This window comes from Diaphorina citri, unplaced genomic scaffold (genome assembly GCF_000475195.1).
Source record: "Diaphorina citri unplaced genomic scaffold, Diaci psyllid genome assembly version 1.1 scaffold1454, whole genome shotgun sequence".
Taxonomy (NCBI): domain Eukaryota; kingdom Metazoa; phylum Arthropoda; class Insecta; order Hemiptera; family Psyllidae; genus Diaphorina; species Diaphorina citri.
In genome coordinates, this window is record NW_007378880.1 from 133,131 (window position 1) to 151,235 (window position 18,105).

The following is an 18,105-nucleotide window of genomic DNA, read 5'->3' on the forward strand; positions in this document are numbered from 1 at the left end:
GGAAGACAGGATAGGAGAAAGCCAGCCGTTCCGAGAACGAACATTATCCCATCAGGATAAAATCCGCCCCGGGCGCGGCCTAGCGCTCACAAGGCAGACGCACTACCAACTAAGCTAACGATTTTCACTTGATTTGTCTGCAAACTTTTTCACCATTATTCCCGAAAGGTTTGTTGACTTTTGATGTACTTCTCAACAGCAATTTCCATGTCCCACAACGTAAAGGAAAGTTTCTCATTGAATTTTTAGGCTGATTGGGCCTCTGGGGGCCTCGAAATTCTTTGTTTCAAGGTGGGTTTCACCGACCTAATTTTTAGCACCTAACAGCCCTGTTAGTTTAACAGGCCTTCTAAGGGCTGAAAAAATATTAGTTAAATTAACCTTTAGAATAACAATTTGGAATAACTACATAGTTAGTTCTTTGTTTTGCGAATAGTTAGTCCGATTTCGTTGAATTTTTGGATTTTGATCTGGGCCTTTAAATGCCTCATTAGGGCCCTGTGCTACTGGTTAGGGTTAGGTGGTAGAGAACGTCTCATACCTACCACCAGTGATTCACGCTTTTCCCCAACAGGTTTGATGGAGGTAACTATAACAACGGTCTTATCGTCCCGGAATCGAAGAGCGGACAGGATAGGAGAAAGAAGGCCGTTCCAAGAACGAACCTTATCTGTTCAAGATAAAATCCGCCCCGATAATATATCGAATCCGCGACCTAGCCATTACAAGGCAGACGTGCTACCATCCAAGCTAACTAGGCTGGCAATTGATAATTTCAATACCATGTAAAATTAGATTAACTTTTTTACTCTCTATTTTACATTGTAATATGTTTTAGGGCAATATTTACACTAACATTCCATTCTATTCCCCAGGGTTGGAGTAGAGCAGGCAGGGAAGTACAAGGTAGTGCTGGACTCAGACTGTTCACACTTCGGCGGGGCCTATGCTGAGTCTCATGATCAGGTAACACTGGAATAAGGGAGGACTTATCGTCCTGAAATCGAACAGTTAAGAAGGACGGGATAGTTTTTAAGAGGTTTGATAGAGGGAAATGTAACTGCTAAGGTCTTATCACCCCGATAACGAAGAGAGAGCAGGATAGGAGAAAGTCAGCCGTTCCGAGAACGAATCTTATCTGTTCAAGATAAAGTTCACAATGGAGCAGTGGTCACCACCAGTGATTCACGCTTTTCCCCAACAGGTTTGATGGAGGTAACTAGAACAACGGTCTTATCGTCCCGAAATCGAAGAGAGGACAGGATAGGAGAAAGAAGGCCGTTCCAAGAACGAACCTTGTGTGTTCAAGATAAAATCCGCCCCGATAGTATATCGAATCCACGACCTAGCGCTTACAAGGCAGACGTGCTACCATCCAAGCTAACTAAGCTGGCAATCGATAATTTCAATACCATGTAAAATTAGATTAACTTTTTTACTACTCTCTATTTTACTTTGTACCATGTTTTAGGGCAATATTTACACCAACATTCCATTCTATTCCCCAGGGTTGGAGTAGAGCAGGCAGGGAAGTACAAGGTAGTGCTGGACTCAGACTGTTCACACTTCGGCGGCTTCAACCGTCTGGACCCGGGCACTGTATACGAGACCTACCCTGAACCATGGAACAACAGACGAAACTCCATCAAACTCTATCTACCTACCCGCACCGGGTTAATATTAACCACGAGTCCGGTGGAACCAATTTATCCCTAGTGGTGAACCAGTGTTCCCAGTGGCAGCGCGGAAAACCACGGGACAGACCCCGGAGAACACCCCCACGATAGGAGAGAAACCCTCCGAGTCCCCAGAGAAAAGATAGAAAGTAAAAAAGGGATGTAGAAAAAAAAAGAACCGTGGCACAAGCTCTGCTTCCCCATCCTTGGCACAAGCTCTGCTTATACGGATGGGTATACCATTTATATGAAAAATGTATGTTCTGAATTTTTTGTCGATCAAATATAAATGGAAACTTAAAAAATAAAAATAAAAAAAAAAAATAAATAATAGTAAGCCCATAGGAAAGCTGAAATTAACCCAAAGACCCTGCCTGTTTCACCATTGTATGCAATGGTGACCACCACAGATGATTTTAACTAAGTACCTATTCTATAAAATGGTGGATCAGGGCACAGATGAACTTTAAGATGTCTAGGATTGATTGAAAGTAAACGGCATGCAGCAGAAAATCAGATAAATGATCAACGTAAATGAGGCTACGCTACGGTACATTTAACAAATCAAAATCAACACTTTATTTAACAATAAAAATAATATCAGGTTATCACTTTTAAATGTTTTCATAATTTTAAAATAAACTCTTGTCTAAAAACTTTTCTGTCCAAATGGACAATAGGCACTTATTATAAGTTTAGGATTATTTTCCATATCTATCCGTATGGATAGAAATTAGAAATTATTTACTTTGTTGATTTTTTATATTTATTTATTTTATATTGTTATTTTTTATATGTCAAATATATGTTGGTATATAACTGACGCATTTGTCAGTACATAATTATGTTTGTTAGAGCGTATTTAATTTGTTTCACCATCAGTAAGGTAAGAGGAATACAAAATATTTGTATTAGGTAAGCTACACACGTTATAGTTGCTGAAAAGGTCTGGTCTAGACAGTACAGACCTTTCCGGCGATCGTAACGTGTGAGGCGGGCCTTACATTTACAAAAATACCTATATCAAATGTACAAGGTAAATTTAGGTAACTATTGCACGTATTAAATATGCGCCAACCTCTTAGAACGTGTGCTTGAAGTTTGATCGAAATTTGGATCTTAACCAATTATTAATGTAATCAGAAACGAGAACAAATTGCAAAGTGTAAGTTGCAAAAAGTACCTTAAGTACCAAGTAATTACTACATGAAGTATTTGTTAGGTATCTAACTTACCTATCTATAATCCAATTCCAGGCCCTCTTTCCCCTCGCCATACCTAGCAATGACTTGGTCATAAAATGTCGGGTGTCTTGTCAGCTTATTCAGCATTTGATTTTCAAACGAGCACAACACCACCTGTTGTGACTCACACCGTATAGTGGATGTATTCAGTAGTAGGTCTAATATAGAGCCTTTGCTCCTCCATGGTAGACACAGGAAAAGTTCATAGAGTTTGGACAACTGAGGTAAAGTATCGTACATATCCGGAGTGAATGGATTCTCCGGTGTAGATGTGTTCTTCCCGTGGAGAGGATAACACTCATCATACATCACCAGCAGCTCTGTCTTCAGATCAGGAATAACGAAATAGTCCTCATAGTTTCGTGCTAGCTGAGAATATGCCTTGTCTGGAAACTTGTTACTCATACTTGGAAACAGACGTATGTCTAGTAGTGGTAGGAACGCCAAGTCCTTGACATGACTAAACCTCTCCCTAACACACTGCATGACAAGGTTGAGAATATCATGGGTGAGAGTAGCAACATTACTGTCAGGGTCTAACTTCAAACATTTCCCGCCAGGTGGCACCTCCTGCTCTGGCCAGTCTTCACTGAATGTGTCTTGTAACTCAGTGAGTGTGATGATGAACTCATCTCTTCTCTTCATCCAGAATGCCATGTCACTGATGTTCCTGTCTAGATCATCCTGGAACATTAACACCTGAGGCAGCAACTGAGCGAATAGAGAAAGTAGAAGTTGAAATACATCCTCTTCAAAAGCAACCAGTAGACCACGTGCCATGGTGCGTGTGTGTAGATCCCACATCACATCACTATCTGTCATATCATAGAGGAGAGTAGTGATAGAGGTTCTTGCATTGTGGACATGAGAAATGAACTGAGATAACCACGCAGGGTGTGAGGTGTTGGGAATCACCTCTCCTGTAATATTAAGAAATGCAGTGCTATGGGTTGATGAGGTGGAAAACAAGGCAACCAACTGTGAGCATGTCTCCAAGAAATCTCTACATGGTCTGATTGTGCTTACACATTGCTGGATAATCCAACTCAACTGATGTGCATGACAAGGTAGAAACACAGCACATGGGTATTTCCGTCTGATGAGTTTCTGAAAGTTCTCATGTATTCCAGACTTGATAACAGCACCATCATATGTGAGACATATCAACTTCTCAACACAATCCAAATCTTTCAAAGTTCTATAAATAAGACCGAGTAGTTCGTTTGGCGTAAAATCTACAGTGTCTTCTTGGAGTTCAATGAGCCATTCTTGAACTTTATGCTGGATCACAAACCTCAACACAAGGCAGAGTTGTCTCGAGTTATTCTTACTTAAAATGATGGATACAAAATGACACATCTGGAGTTCAGTCTTAATATTCTCATTTATCACTCTTGAAATTGCCAACTTTAGGTCAGTTGACACCTCAACTTCTGTTGCTTGCTTCAGAATGCTTGATCTTTTCAAATGATATACAAGAACCTTGTCTGGATTGAATTGTGTGTATGTTGATATGTTGTTTTCTCTGTTACCGTTACTAGTTATACTATGATTATTCTGCTCTGAAAGATCATTTCCTTGTAATTTAAGACAACAGATGGAGTCTATCATATGGGTTAAGATATAGCAGTTACTTCTGACAATGTCATTGTGCTTCTCAATCTCATCAGTTGATATTATAGTACGTGTTTGTTTTCCAAACTTTGCCAGTTGGATGGTGGAATACAAATGCTCTCTGGTATTCTCATGCCGTTTTTTCATAAGACTATAGTTTCTAATACCTGAGAATCCATGACTTTTAGCATGGCTCAATTGGTTTTTGGGAGAATTGCAAAATAGAATACAGGGCCAGCAATACATACCCTGTGTCGTCAGACATCCACACAGCCACAAGTTCTTGTCATACCAACTAGATTGAAATGAATACTTCTTTTGGCCTGGCTTATTATTGAAATTTGTAAGAATTGGTGTTGGACGACCCTTGCTAATGATTTGAGCTTGTCTTGAGGGAGAACATGATGAAAAAGGTTTGTTTCGTAGCTCATCTATAATACAATTACAAAGTTTACTTGTTTGCTTCAAATGTTCCACTTCATTATCACCATCTTCTTCATCTTCATCAATAATAATATCTGGCATAATTACTTCTGGTTTAATTATTTTTGATTCTTTATTGTGATTCATAGTAGTGGTGTCTTATACATTTGATTTGATTGTGTCCTTGATATAGCTAACAATGAGTTAAGTAGAAACCTGAAAGAGAATAAAAACGTTTTTGAAGAGGTTTGATAGAGGGAATTATAACTCCAAAGGTACCAAAAGTGAAGAGAGATGGAAGACACAGGATAGGAGAAAGCCAACTGTATCAAGAACTAGCCTTATTTGTAAAAGATAAAGTCCATTCCAGGTGGGGATTAAACCCCAACCTACAACCTATTGCTTACAAGGCAGACAGTGGATCGTACAAACTTCAACACCTGCTGCATAAATCAATTTTTGGCAAAATGGAGTAATTGGTATTTTTGAAATCCTTATTTCCCATAAATTCCCCCTCCATGTGAATTTTTTTTTTAAAGAGGTTTGACAGAGGGAACTGTAACTTCTATGGTCTTATCGTACCGAAATCAAAGAGAGAAGGAAGACAGGATAGGAGAAAGCCAGCCGTTCCAAGAACGAACATTATCCCATCAGGATAAAATCTGCCTCGGGCGGGAATCGAACCCGCGGCCTAGCGCTTACAAGGCAGACGCACTACCAACTAAGCTAACTAGGCTGGCCATGTGAATTAGTTTCACAGTTCATTAAGTTACCAGTAACTAGTCCTTGTTTGAAGAAGAAATATCATTTTCATTTGGCACACTCAACAAGTTGGATAGGTACCTAGTACCTACTGTTTCATAGAGGATTGATTACCTGAAGACTGAAGATTATCTGGATCAACCTTTTGGACCTTGGTGTATTCAATGCAGAGATAATGGATCTGGATGGGAAATTTGAAATTGAAATGTTGTCCTGAAAACTGGGAACTGGCAAAAACTCAAAACTAAAAAGTCTAAAAACTATAAAAAAAAATTCACAAACTTTTCAATTTTAAGAAGTTAAAATTTTGAAATATTCCCGCTACTTGTGTTTTGATAGAGCATTAAAATCAACCAATGAAAAAATGGAATTTTTTGTGAACAAACTTTTTCATTGGTCGATCACAAAAAATCACCTGAAAAAAATCGACCGACACTAGCGCTCCACTGGAAAGTTCTAGAAATGTGAACTAAAAACTCCATTTGGACAAAAACTTTGTGCGTGGGATATTTCAAATAATTTTTCTGGCAAATTTTCTAAAAAAAAAAAAAAAAGCAGAAATTCTCTACAGTCTGCGTATATTTCTTTATGTTTATGTTCGCCCTTTTTCTTCCTGTAAAGTCTCAACTGTCGTGAAATCATGGATTTTACGCCTGCTGATGAACTTCACTCCACAATGGTGCCTGTGTACAAAGACAGAAGGTTTTGTGACTGCACGACAGATTCTTGTGACTGTGGAGAAACCTTGAAAGGTAAATTCATTAGATATTTTGGAGAGACTTCCCTCTGTTTAGGGCTGAATTAGATTGAAGGCACTGCAAGAATGGAGGTCCTATCATTCTAAAATTGAAGAGTAAAGGAGGACAGAATAGGAGGAAGCCAGAGCTGTTCTGAGAACAAACCTTATCTGTTTGGGTTAAAATTTGTCTAAAGCATGAATTGAACCCATGACCTAGCTCTTACAAGGCCAAAGTGCTAAGTAGGCTGATGCATTGTTGTTAATCAATGGCTTGACATTATTGGTTTCTAATGGTTGAAGTATTCACTGGCAAAAGGCACTCAGGGTACGCCCTATTGAGCTCAATCTTTGTGGAGGCTACTTCTATTCTATTGTACCGGACACGGAAAGTAAGCAAGTAATGGCTTGACTATTTTTTCAAACCCCAACCCACAACCTATTGCTTACAAGGCAGACAGTGGATCGTACAAACTTCAATACCTACTGCATATCAATTTTTGGCAAAATGGAGTAATAGGTATTTTTGAAATCCTTATCTCCCATAAATTCCCCCTCCATGTGAATTAGTTTCACAGTTCATTAAGTTACCAGTAACTAGCCCTTGTTTGAAGAAGAAATATCATTTTCATTTGGCACACTCAACAAGTTGGATAGGTACCTACTGTTTCATAGACGATTGATTACCTGAAGACTGAAGAGTATCTGGATCAACCTTTTGGACCTTGGTGTATTCAATGCACAGATAATGGATCTGGATGGGAAATTTGAAATTGAAATGTTGTCCTGAAAACAGGAGGCTGAATGGCAAATATTGGCAAAAACTCAAAATTATAAAAAAAAATTCTCAACTAACAACTTGAGACAACTGCAAACAACATGTTATCGGATAGGGAGGTATATCCTATTCCAAGAAGTTTGATAGAGGGAACTTACAACAGCTAATGTCTTATCGTCCCGAAATCGAAAAAAGAGGGAAGACAGGATAGGAGAAAGCCATTCCAGGATGGTAACCTCCCTATTTAAAGTCCCCCAGACAGACTAAGCCGGTCTACTCCTTGTTTAACGTCCCCCAGCCAGACTAATTATTTAAGCCTTTCTAATATCAATTTCAAACCAATGATGACGAAAACGCGCTTGAGAAGTCACCGATCTCTCCTCAGCGAGATAACCGGTGACTTCGCTGAATCTTTAGTTTTCAATCTGAGGTGCACCTCAATATGCCTGGTGTATACTGGGTGTATTGTGGTGTAGCATAATGATGACTATTGTTCACTAGAGACTCCCCAGAGGAGGGCGGGTTGAGAAGATTTTGAGGACACTCTGAATATTTTATTTGGGAGAGTCTGTAGAATTTTCTCGCTTTGCCCACTCTGGGTTGTTGAGTTTCGTGAACGTCTGAATGCAATAAAAGTAAACTAATAAAGGCTTGTTTTATTATTCTCAATGTCCTCTACCTTCTATAGTATTATAGACGAAGTCAATCTCTTAAACAATGTGAGGGAAGAAAGAAATAATGAAAATAATGTAAAAAAAAAGACATAGAGGTACATATTATAAATTTATTAAAGTAAATTTCAATTGGAATTTCCGTCGTGAATAAAATAATAAATAAAAGTACAGTAAATATGAAAATGACTAGTTAAATAGGAAGTAAAAATCACAGGTTATTTCCTGACTAGGTATTTACCACATGCGTTCCGCATCACTACGGAAAAAATATGTCCGGGAATCGAACCCGCATAAACGTCCTGAGAATTAAAAATAACTATAATGGGTCGAAAGTATTAAAATAATGCATAAACAAGCTGGGCCCGTCCCTCCGGGAATTATTTAGCCCGTAGTTTATTCGATCAGTACCTATGTACCTACCTAATTTGTTTAATATTCAGTTAATCATCATTCTTGATTTGATTTTACTTTCATGTAATGATTTAAAATCAAGACTAGAGCCCGTTCTCCCTTTCTTCCCAATATAATGCTTAAGTCACCCATCCATTTATTGGCCTTCCTCGGCGTAGCTTAACATTTTTTTTTGTTTTTTGGCTCTATTGTTTTCTGGACAAAATTTGCACCACCACTTTCGTGTTCCTGGTAAAAAGACCTTTAATTTGATATATAGGTCGACTAAGGTTTGAAGTCCTTCTATGGGGACAGACAGACAGACCGACCGACAGACAGACGACACCAAAGCGAATACAATAGCCCGACGGGCTAAAAATGTTTAAACAACAGAGATCTCAAGTTAAGTAAAAGTGTTAGCTAAAATTTCAATAAAATTCTCAATAGGTAGCACCAAAAATTTTAATGGCATACATAAGTGTTCTCCCCTCAAGAACAAGGACTTATTTTCTCCTGGGTTTTATTGGGGTAGAGATTGCACTGAGTTTCTTTTGGCAGGTAGCATCTGTGAACAGAACAGCAAGGAAACTTAAGCTGTACTCCTACATAAACATAACTTCAAAATCTTCTAAATGTTCAATAATCTCAATTTGGAAACTTTAGGGTTTCTTTCTTTCTTTTTTTTTAAGAGGTTTGACACAGGGAACTGTAACTGCTAGGGTCTTATCGTCCCGAAATCGAAGAGAGAAGGAAGACAGGATAGGAGAAAGCCTGCCGTTCCGAGAACGAACATTATCCCATCAGGATAAAATCCGCTCCGGGCGGGAATCGAACAATCGAACCCGCGGCCTAGCGCTTACAAGGCAGACGCACTACCAACTAAGCTAACTAGGCTGACTCTTTACGGTTTCACTCATTCAGGATTTAATAACCAACATTAAATTTTCCCGCCCAGGACGAGCTTCATCCTAAACAGATAAGGTTTGTTCTCGGAACGGCTGACTTTCTCCTATCCTATCTCCCTTCTCTTCGCTTTCGGGACGATTAGACCTTAGCAGTTACAATTGTTCCCTCCATCAAACGCCTGAAAAAAAGGCAATTTGAGGGGTGTTTGTAAAAACCTTTTTTTATCTTCAAAAATCCAATTTTTATTTTCCCCCATTTCAGATGAAGCGCTATATCCAGACGGAGAGCGTAAGAAAGATTACCACTGGTTTCTAGATGAAGATTCCCCTCAGGTAAGTTTGGCCAATCTTCTACGCTGGAATATGAGACGCCGTGTCCAGCGTTCTGACAGCGAGCGACCACCCTGGCGATTGTATCCTATCCTGTACTAAACTGTGGACTCACCTTGGCCAGAGAAGTTATCGGATTCTGTACTAAAGTGTGAACTCACCTTCAAAGTGCTAAGTAGGCTGATGCATTGTTGTTAATCAATGGCTTGACATTATTGGTTTCTAATGGTTGAAGTATTCACTGGCAAAAGGCACTCAGGGTACGCCCTATTGAGCTCAATCTTTGTGGAGGCTACTTCTATTCTATTGTACCGGACACGGAAAGTAAGCAAGTAATGGCTTGACTATTTTTTCCACAGAATATGAATGGGTTTGGGATACAAACTCTGCCGACCCAGAGTCCATTGTACTTAGTTGCCAAAATAGAGAAACCTTGTTCCACCCGAGAAGTAGTCAAGGCACCACTGCCATTCGGGGTACGACTCCATTCAAAAGTGGACATGTGTATTATTGGGAAGTGAAAATGTTGTCAACATTGTATGGGACTGATGTTGTAAGTAACATTATGAGAGTACCTACTTTGTGTTTCTAAATACACTGGCAATAGTATGCTTGCTCTCTTTCTCATCCATGGGTTCAGTCCCATCTAAGGCATGGGCTTTCATCCTTATTTATTTGAGAATTCGATGAGAGAATTTCTCTGAATGGCAACTGATTTCACCTCGGTGTTTGATTCCCATCAGGTGGTTGGTGTGGGTACAAAGAATGCCATGAACTCACCTTAATCAGAGAAATCATCGGATTATCGATTATTATGGACTCACCTTATCTGAATCCCGTGGCGATTGTACACTATTGTGTAAAGTGTGGACTCCGCTCTGAATTGGAATGTGGAAAATGATATCCCTATTCTGTCCTGAAGTGTGGACTTAGCCAAAGGAATTCCTGGGTTCCTTACTGAAGTATGAATTCACTTTATCACTTCATTTAGTTCATATTGAAATGTCAAAACTGATATTCCTCTAGACTTACCTTACCCAAGCCCTCTAAAATGTTGAAAATGATATTCGTGTTGTCCTGAAGTGTGGACTCACCTCAATCTAATCAGAAAGAAGTGTATCCCAGTCCTTTGTCGAAGATTGGAATTCAGACTGACAATTCTCAAAGGAGAAAGCTACGTTGGACAGTTCCGGTTGTTGAGTTAAGAGTGATTGATCTTTCAACAGTTTAGCACCGCTTCATCTGTTGAGCAAACAAACCAAAAGCTGGACTACAACCAGTGCTACAACCAACACAAAATACTTTCTCAAGAAGGAGAAAAAGAAAAAGTGAAGATATTATCAGTGCCAATCTTAAAATCAAAGCTGTGACCCCTCACCTCATGATGTTTACAATAAAATTCCTACTGCCCCTGTTCTCTATGTATTTAATTTTATGGTTTACCAATTCAATAAATTTGCAATATAGGCATTATTTTTAATTTTCTATTACTATGTTCACTTACAAACCCTAGGGTCTTTCATTTACTCTATCTACACAGCTTGTGTTCTCTTATATTATAACTTCAATTTTTAGCGGTCAAGAAATCTCGGTTTTTGCATTTCTTGCATTTTTTTTGGCTTCCAGTTACACCATCGCATCGCCAAAAAATTGTCACTGGATATAGGATTTAACGAACATTGGCCAAATCATGAAGTTCACTGAGAAAGAATCAAAAACAAATGTTTGAAGATGGTGTAAATGGGCCGATGTTAATGTGACAATATTTTATTGTAGATGCTGTAAGTACAGTCGAACTTGGACAAGAGAGAATAATAATCATCACCTACCCTCAATTTGTGTTCAAAAACCTGATAAAGTAGTACAAAAACAACAAGAAAAGACAAACTGATTAAGGTAAAACTATCTATTTAGAAAAAAAATCTCTTATCCAGGTTGACAGTACGAGTATTACTTATGTGTTTTATGCTTTATTAAAAATCCCATTTATTTGATTAGAAGTAGGGTTAGTCCTCTATTTTTATTGGTAAGATGTTTTATTTATTATTATTAAACCTTGATGTTTTCTTTATTAATTTAAAACTTACATTTAGTTTTATCTCCTTTGTATGTCAGCTCTATCCTGGCACGATTTTTCCTTGTAAACCCCATTAGCTGAAAAATAAATGAAACATTATTTTCGATTCGGAAAAATAAATCGTCTCTGTTTTCCTTTTCATTTAACTTTAAAATATTTAAATGAATTTAGGGTGTTTCAAAATATGGGGAAATACTAAAACACAAAGTTGGTCCTTCGGGCCAGATTGGACATACGGAATCAATTAAACTCGATTTTGGTCCTTAGGGCCGCATTTTGAGATCTGATAGTAATCAATCAGCTGAGAATATATCGAATTGTTTTGGAATAAGATATTGGTTTTCTTCCCCTTTAAATTTTGTTTTCCTATGTGAGCGGCAACCTGTTCCATTATTAAGTTCAAGCTTTTATGCAAAGTCGTCGTATTCGCTAGGATTTCAACCACCTTATTCCTCACGAGGCTGTGCCCGATAGCCCGAATTACACTTCAGCTGGTGACCTCCATGCCGAACGTTGCTTAGCTTCAGTGATACACGGGGAACTGGTGCCTTCAACAATGTATCCATGGCTCTTAAAAGAGTTTTCAAAAATTAGGGACACAATGGCTAGGTATTTAAAAAAATATGACAGGGCTTATAATAAAGAAATAAGTATCTGGAGATACTTACTTGGCATCTGGTTTCCATGGAAACATGCTAAACTAAACAAATCGCTTTGACCAGTTTCAATCTGACATAATTTCATAAGGGGACATAATTTTTTCTCCATATAGGAAGCAAAGAAATGGGTGCTATCTTGTATCCATAGACCCAATTGGTCGTACTGTAGCGATCGACCAAAAAAGGAATCAATTACTTTCTGATTTTAAGTGTAGAATCAACAAACCCAGGATGACGGTGTCATATTTAAGATGAAATCAGGGTTTAAGCCATCTACAGCAAAACAAATTATGTCAGATTTTAAACCACTCCCAAGCTCGAATAAAAACTAAAGCATACGTACCTGACAGTCCAGGAGTGGACGTCCGAGTGGAGGGGAATACTTATGGCCTCTTTATTTTACCATCAACAACACTCAATACCATAACGTGTAACGGTGATCTCAATCACAACGGAAAACAATATTGTGATCTGTGTAGTTACTCTCACGGTTTGGAAATAGAAAAAAGTCGTTTAGCAATACACTAAGAACAAGAAAATAGTACACTATGAAATTATATGGAAAAACACACCACCAGTTAAAAAAATAAAATAAATGTTTGCTCGTGTTGATAAGGTCAATGGAATGTAGAAGTTGGTGCTTTGGGCCGGATTGGACATCTGTCTGGGTCCCTTTTGAAACTTTTTTCAATTAGGAATTGCCTAATTTTCGAAATTTACCCTGTTCTGTCTGTGTTAGGATTTAATTTCAGAAGGAAAAGAAAATTTCAAGAGAAGATCTAAGAAGAAAAAGATTTTTTTTAAAAAGGATCGTCACACAAAGATGAAGACGGGACAAGAACAAAAGAACAGAAATCAAAGCGAAAAGAAAAGGACTGCAAAAGAAGAAAGCAGAAAATAAAATCAAGATTACAAAAAAGGAGGAAAAGAAGAAAGTAAAAATGGCAAAGTCAAAATTCAGGGGATGGGTTTAGGGGGGGTTTACGGTTCACTGAAAAGGAGCCAAAGGTCACCTGTCCCGGTAGCCAGGGGCAGAGAGGGAAGGGGCGCCGGATTAGAAATACGATTTTAATACAGCTCAATATTGGTCCTTCGGCCCGGATTTTGATACCTCGTAGAAATCTATCAGCTAAGATAAAAATGTAGTCATTTTTTTCTCTCTCTCTTCTAAAATTAACTTCGAAATTTGAACATTAAATTTAGGGAAAGGATTCTTGCAAGGCTTTTTGGGTATATTTTTCATGAATGTAAACTGTTTATTGCCAGTAATAATGACAATTTTTTTTATTTGTATTTATTAAAGTGTTCTAACAAATATTGACAGTAAAACCAAGAAGAAAATGAAATCACATTTAAGTATGGTGAGAAAATATCCTAGATTCACAAGTAATTATCTGGAGTTACCCGTAATTAATACTTGCTTGTTATTGAACAAAATATTATCTTATTTCCATTCTCGAATTGACCTTATCAGGGAACGCAAAAAAGAGTACCAATACAAAGAAATAGTCACCAATATTTAAGAGAAAATTAGACAAGCCAGAAAAAGCTCTTTACGAGGGGGGAGAGAGTTGGGAGGGCAAAAATCACCTGCCTTAGTTCAAGACAAGGGATATGAAAGGCCCAACAGCGTGTTGATCTGTTGATTAGGTTACCAGGCAAGCACCTTGACCACTACACCACTGAGGTAGGTTTGACCTCTTCTAAGACCATGTATCACAATCTTTGTGCCCAGAGTAAAAATAATGGTTTTTAATAACAATAAAAAAAGAAAAGTTATGATTTGAAAATGATAGAAACGAAATAGCTTCACCACAAATAAATCATGAGATAATAGAATAGAATAGAATAGAATGTACCTCATTTTTATACTGTCAGGATGTGACTGAAAAGTCCCTGTACTACCACCACAGTCTAATACATAGTGTCATATGTACAAGTACAATCCTCCTTTGGTTAAGAAATGTGTACTTAGATTTTAGTAAAAGTTTGGGTTCATTCAAGCAGTTCTTGTGAGGTGCTCAAAGGAAACCTCCAACTTAAAACACAAGTAGTTGAGACTTGAGAGGAATTCAGGAAAACCGTGCCAGTAAATAACCATAAAAAAATCATAAGTAATTGGTCTTTTATTTTCTATAATGAAATTCTAAGAATTTTAGCCAAACTCCCATGATTTTATTCAAGTTATAAGAAAGAATCCAAGAAATAAATAATGAGAGTAGGTACCTAAGTATTTTAGAAAGAAAAAAAGGGTCATGACTCATGAACCAGTATTTATTTAGTACTCAGAAATAAGAAATAATCAGGGCTCTAACCTATCCTTCCTGAATGCAAATGAGCAGGTAAGACCATTTGTTTCAGAACTAAAAATAGATTTCAAAGGCAGTTTCATAATCCGAAATATTTTTTAGGTATTTTCTTTCAACTGGGTTCTTGGTTTCAGTTTTAGTTCAGCTCTTGATGGAGTTAGACATAGGTACCTATTAGTTTTTTGAACTTATTTTTTCCCCCCTTTGATTTTTAAGTTGTTTTACTTACCAAGTGTAATGTACATAACTATATCATTTTACAAGTTACCCCACTTATTATTGTAAAAAAAAAGCGATCTGTTTTCATTTTCCCCTAGTTTTCAGACATTATTTTATATGAATTTCGTGTATCGTTTGTGAATACAATCCCGACCCTTTCTTTTAACTCCAGTAAGTAAATGCTACTATTTTCCCATTTTTTGTTCTCCTCATTCAGGCGTGGCGTTCACTCGTCTGAACAAATACCCAGAGCTTTACCCCATAGTGAGTTCCACCGCGGCCAAATCTTCAATCCGAATGATTCATTCCACATCTCATCCGGCGAGTCTAATGCATCACTGTTTGGCCTCGCTACGAGATCATTTCCAGGAAACTAAACAGCTCAGTGGCATACCTAGTCTCAAACATTTCACACGCAAGTCCTGGTGGACCTTCTCTGATGGTAAGAATTTACTAGTTTTTTTTTCCAAGAAGGCCAGATTGGACATACGGAATCAATACAACTCGATTTTAGTCCTTAGGGCTGCATTTTGAGATCTGATAGTAATCAATCAGCTGAAAATATATCGAATTGTTTTGGGAAACAAATAAGATATTGGTTTTCTTCCCCTTTAAATTTTGTTTTAGTATGTGAGCGGCAACTTGTTCCATTATTAAGTTCAAGCTTTTATGCCAAGTCGTCGTATTCGCTAGGATTTCAACCACCTTATTCCTCACGAGGCTGTGCCCGATAGGCCGAATTACACTTCAGCTGGTGATCTCCATGCCGAACGTTGCTTAGCTTCAGTGATCTACGGGGAACTGGTGCCTTCAACAACGTATTCATGGCTCTAAAAGAGTTTTCAAAAATCGACCAATTCTAGTTTTCAAAAATTAGGGACACAATGGCTAGGTATTTAAAAAAAATATGACAGGGCTTATAATAAAGAAATAAGTATCTGGAGATACTTACTTGGCATCTGGTTTCCATGGAAACATGCTAAACTAAACAAATCGCTTTGACCAGTTTCAATCTGACATAATTTCATAAGGGGACATAATTTTTTCTCCATATAGGAAGCAAAGAAATGGGTGATATCTAGTATCCATAGAGCCAATTGGTCGTACTGTAGCGATCGACCAACAAAGGAATCAATTACTTTCTGATTTTAAGTGTAGGATCAACAAACCCAGGATCACGGTGTCATATTTAAGATGAAATCAAGGTTTAAGCCATCTACAGCAAAACAAATTATGTCAGATTTTAAACCACTCCCAAGCTTGAATAAAAACTAAAGCATACGTACCTGACAGTTCAGGAGTGGACGTCCGAGTGGAGGGGAATACTTATGGCCTCTTTATTTTACCACCAACAACACTCAATACCATAACGTGTAACGGTGATCTCAATCACAACGGAAAACAATATTGTGATCTGTGTAGTTACTCTCACGGTTTGGAAATGGAAAAAAAGTTGTTTAGCAATACACTAAGAACAAGAAAAGAGTACACTATGAAATTATATGGAAAAACACACCACCAGTTAAAAAAAATAAAATAAATGTTTGCTCGTGTTGATAAGGTCAATGGAATGTAGAAGTTGGTGCTTTGGGCCGGATTGGACATCTGTCTGGCTTTGATTATTGAACAAAGCTTCGGCCCGGATTTTGATACCTCGTAGAAATCTATCAGCTAAGATAAAAATGTAGTCATTTTTTTCTCTCTCTCTTCTAAAATTAACTTCGAAATTTGAACATTAAATTTAGGAATCATCATTCTTGATTTGATTTTACTTTCATGTAATGATTTAAAATCAAGACTAGAGCCCGTTCTCCCTTTCTTCCCAATATAATGCTTAAGTCACCCATCCATTTATTGGCCTTCCTCGGCGTAGCTTAACATTTTTTTTTGTTTTTTGGCTCTATTGTTTTCTGGACAAAATTTGCACCACCACTTTCGTGTTCCTGGTAAAAAGACCTTTAATTTGATATATAGGTCGACTAAGGTTTGAAGTCCTTCTATGGGGACAGACAGACAGACCGACCGACAGACAGACGACACCAAAGCGAATACAATAGCCCGACGGGCTAAAAATGTTTAAACAACAGAGATCTCAAGTTAAGTAAAAGTGTTAGCTAAAATTTCAATAAAATTCTCAATAGGTAGCACCAAAAATTTTAATGGCATACATAAGTGTTCTCCCCTCAAGAACAAGGACTTATTTTCTCCTGGGTTTTATTGGGGTAGAGATTGCACTGAGTTTCTTTTGGCAGGTAGCATCTGTGAACAGAACAGCAAGGAAACTTAAGCTGTACTCCTACATAAACATAACTTCAAAATCTTCTAAATGTTCAATAATCTCAATTTGGAAACTTTAGGGTTTCTTTCTTTCTTTTTTTTTAAGAGGTTTGACACAGGGAACTGTAACTGCTAGGGTCTTATCGTCCCGAAATCGAAGAGAGAAGGAAGACAGGATAGGAGAAAGCCTGCCGTTCCGATATCTAGTATCCATAGAGCCAATTGGTCGTACTGTAGCGATCGACCAACAAAGGAATCAATTACTTTCTGATTTTAAGTGTAGGATCAACAAACCCAGGATCACGGTGTCATATTTAAGATGAAATCAAGGTTTAAGCCATCTACAGCAAAACAAATTATGTCAGATTTTAAACCACTCCCAAGCTTGAATAAAAACTAAAGCATACGTACCTGACAGTTCAGGAGTGGACGTCCGAGTGGAGGGGAATACTTATGGCCTCTTTATTTTACCACCAACAACACTCAATACCATAACGTGTAACGGTGATCTCAATCACAACGGAAAACAATATTGTGATCTGTGTAGTTACTCTCACGGTTTGGAAATGGAAAAAAAGTTGTTTAGCAATACACTAAGAACAAGAAAAGAGTACACTATGAAATTATATGGAAAAACACACCACCAGTTAAAAAAAATAAAATAAATGTTTGCTCGTGTTGATAAGGTCAATGGAATGTAGAAGTTGGTGCTTTGGGCCGGATTGGACATCTGTCTGGCTTTGATTATTGAACAAAGCTTCGGCCCGGATTTTGATACCTCGTAGAAATCTATCAGCTAAGTAGTCATTTTTTTCTCTCTTCTAAAATTAACTTCGAAATTTGGAACATTTTCTTTTAGGGAAAGGATTCTTGCAAGGCTTTTTGGGTATATTTTTCAAGAATGTAAACTGTTTATTGCCAGTAATAATGACAATTTTTTTTTATTTGTATTTATTAAAGTGTTCTAACAAATATTGACAGTAAAACCAAGAAGAAAATGAAATCACATTTAAGTATGGAGAGAAAATATCC

At 37.7% G+C, this 18,105-nt stretch overlaps 3 protein-coding genes and 1 long non-coding RNA gene across 6 annotated transcripts in view; 2 read left to right on the plus strand and 2 right to left on the minus strand.

Annotated features, from left to right (window-relative positions):
* LOC103515984 (1,4-alpha-glucan-branching enzyme-like) overlaps positions 1–1,619 on the plus strand; it is a 44,441-nt gene extending 42,822 nt beyond the window's left edge. Inside the window, exons 8-9 of the mRNA XM_008480932.2 lie at positions 876–966; positions 1,509–1,619. Coding sequence (XP_008479154.2) covers positions 876–966; positions 1,509–1,619 — 202 coding nt within the window. The remainder of the gene's footprint in view (positions 1–875; positions 967–1,508) is intronic.
* Positions 1,620–1,640: 21 nt separating this feature from the next.
* LOC103515980 lies at positions 1,641–7,253 on the minus strand. Of its 2 annotated transcripts, none has more exons than XM_008480928.3 (2): positions 7,143–7,253; positions 1,641–5,173 (listed from the first exon to the last, which is right to left on the minus strand). In XM_008480928.3, exon 2 carries the CDS (start codon positions 5,102–5,104, stop codon positions 2,912–2,914), a length of 2,193 nt encoding a protein of 730 aa, XP_008479150.1. In that variant the 5' UTR covers positions 5,105–5,173; positions 7,143–7,253; the 3' UTR covers positions 1,641–2,911. The 2 variants fall into 2 exon arrangements, with proteins under 2 accessions (XP_008479150.1, XP_008479149.1); XM_008480927.3 differs by lacking the exon at positions 7,143–7,253 and adding an exon at positions 5,834–5,986.
* Positions 6,254–15,167, plus strand: LOC103515979 (SPRY domain-containing SOCS box protein 3-like). The gene is made up of 3 exons (XM_008480925.3): positions 6,254–6,471; positions 9,892–10,085; positions 15,014–15,167. The coding sequence occupies exons 1-3, from the start codon at positions 6,360–6,362 to the stop codon at positions 15,032–15,034; spliced, it is 327 nt and encodes a 108-aa protein (XP_008479147.1). The 5' UTR covers positions 6,254–6,359; the 3' UTR covers positions 15,035–15,167.
* LOC103515978 lies at positions 9,533–12,929 on the minus strand. 2 transcript variants are annotated; one of them, XR_541740.3, is made up of 3 exons: positions 11,620–12,929; positions 10,313–10,774; positions 9,533–9,693 (listed from the first exon to the last, which is right to left on the minus strand). It is a non-coding gene; the product is annotated as an uncharacterized LOC103515978 (long non-coding RNA). The 2 variants fall into 2 exon arrangements; XR_003393358.1 differs by having other exon boundaries at positions 10,313–12,929.
* Positions 15,168–18,105: the final 2,938 nt, after the last annotated feature.

What these genes read in the sequence shown, in the direction of transcription:
- LOC103515980 (XM_008480928.3), bottom strand. Translation starts at nt 5,104, where the DNA reads ATGAATCACAATAAAGAATCAAAAATAATTAAACCAGAAGTAATTATG.
- LOC103515979 (XM_008480925.3), top strand. Translation starts at nt 6,360, where the DNA reads ATGGATTTTACGCCTGCTGATGAACTTCACTCCACAATGGTGCCTGTG. An exon ending in CTGTGGAGAAACCTTGAAAG is followed by an intron (nt 6,472 to 9,891) that starts GTAAATTCATTA and finishes TTTTTTCCACAG; the next exon opens with AATATGAATGGGTTTGGGAT. An exon ending in CATTGTATGGGACTGATGTT is followed by an intron (nt 10,086 to 15,013) that starts GTAAGTAACATT and finishes CTCCTCATTCAG; the next exon opens with GCGTGGCGTTCACTCGTCTG.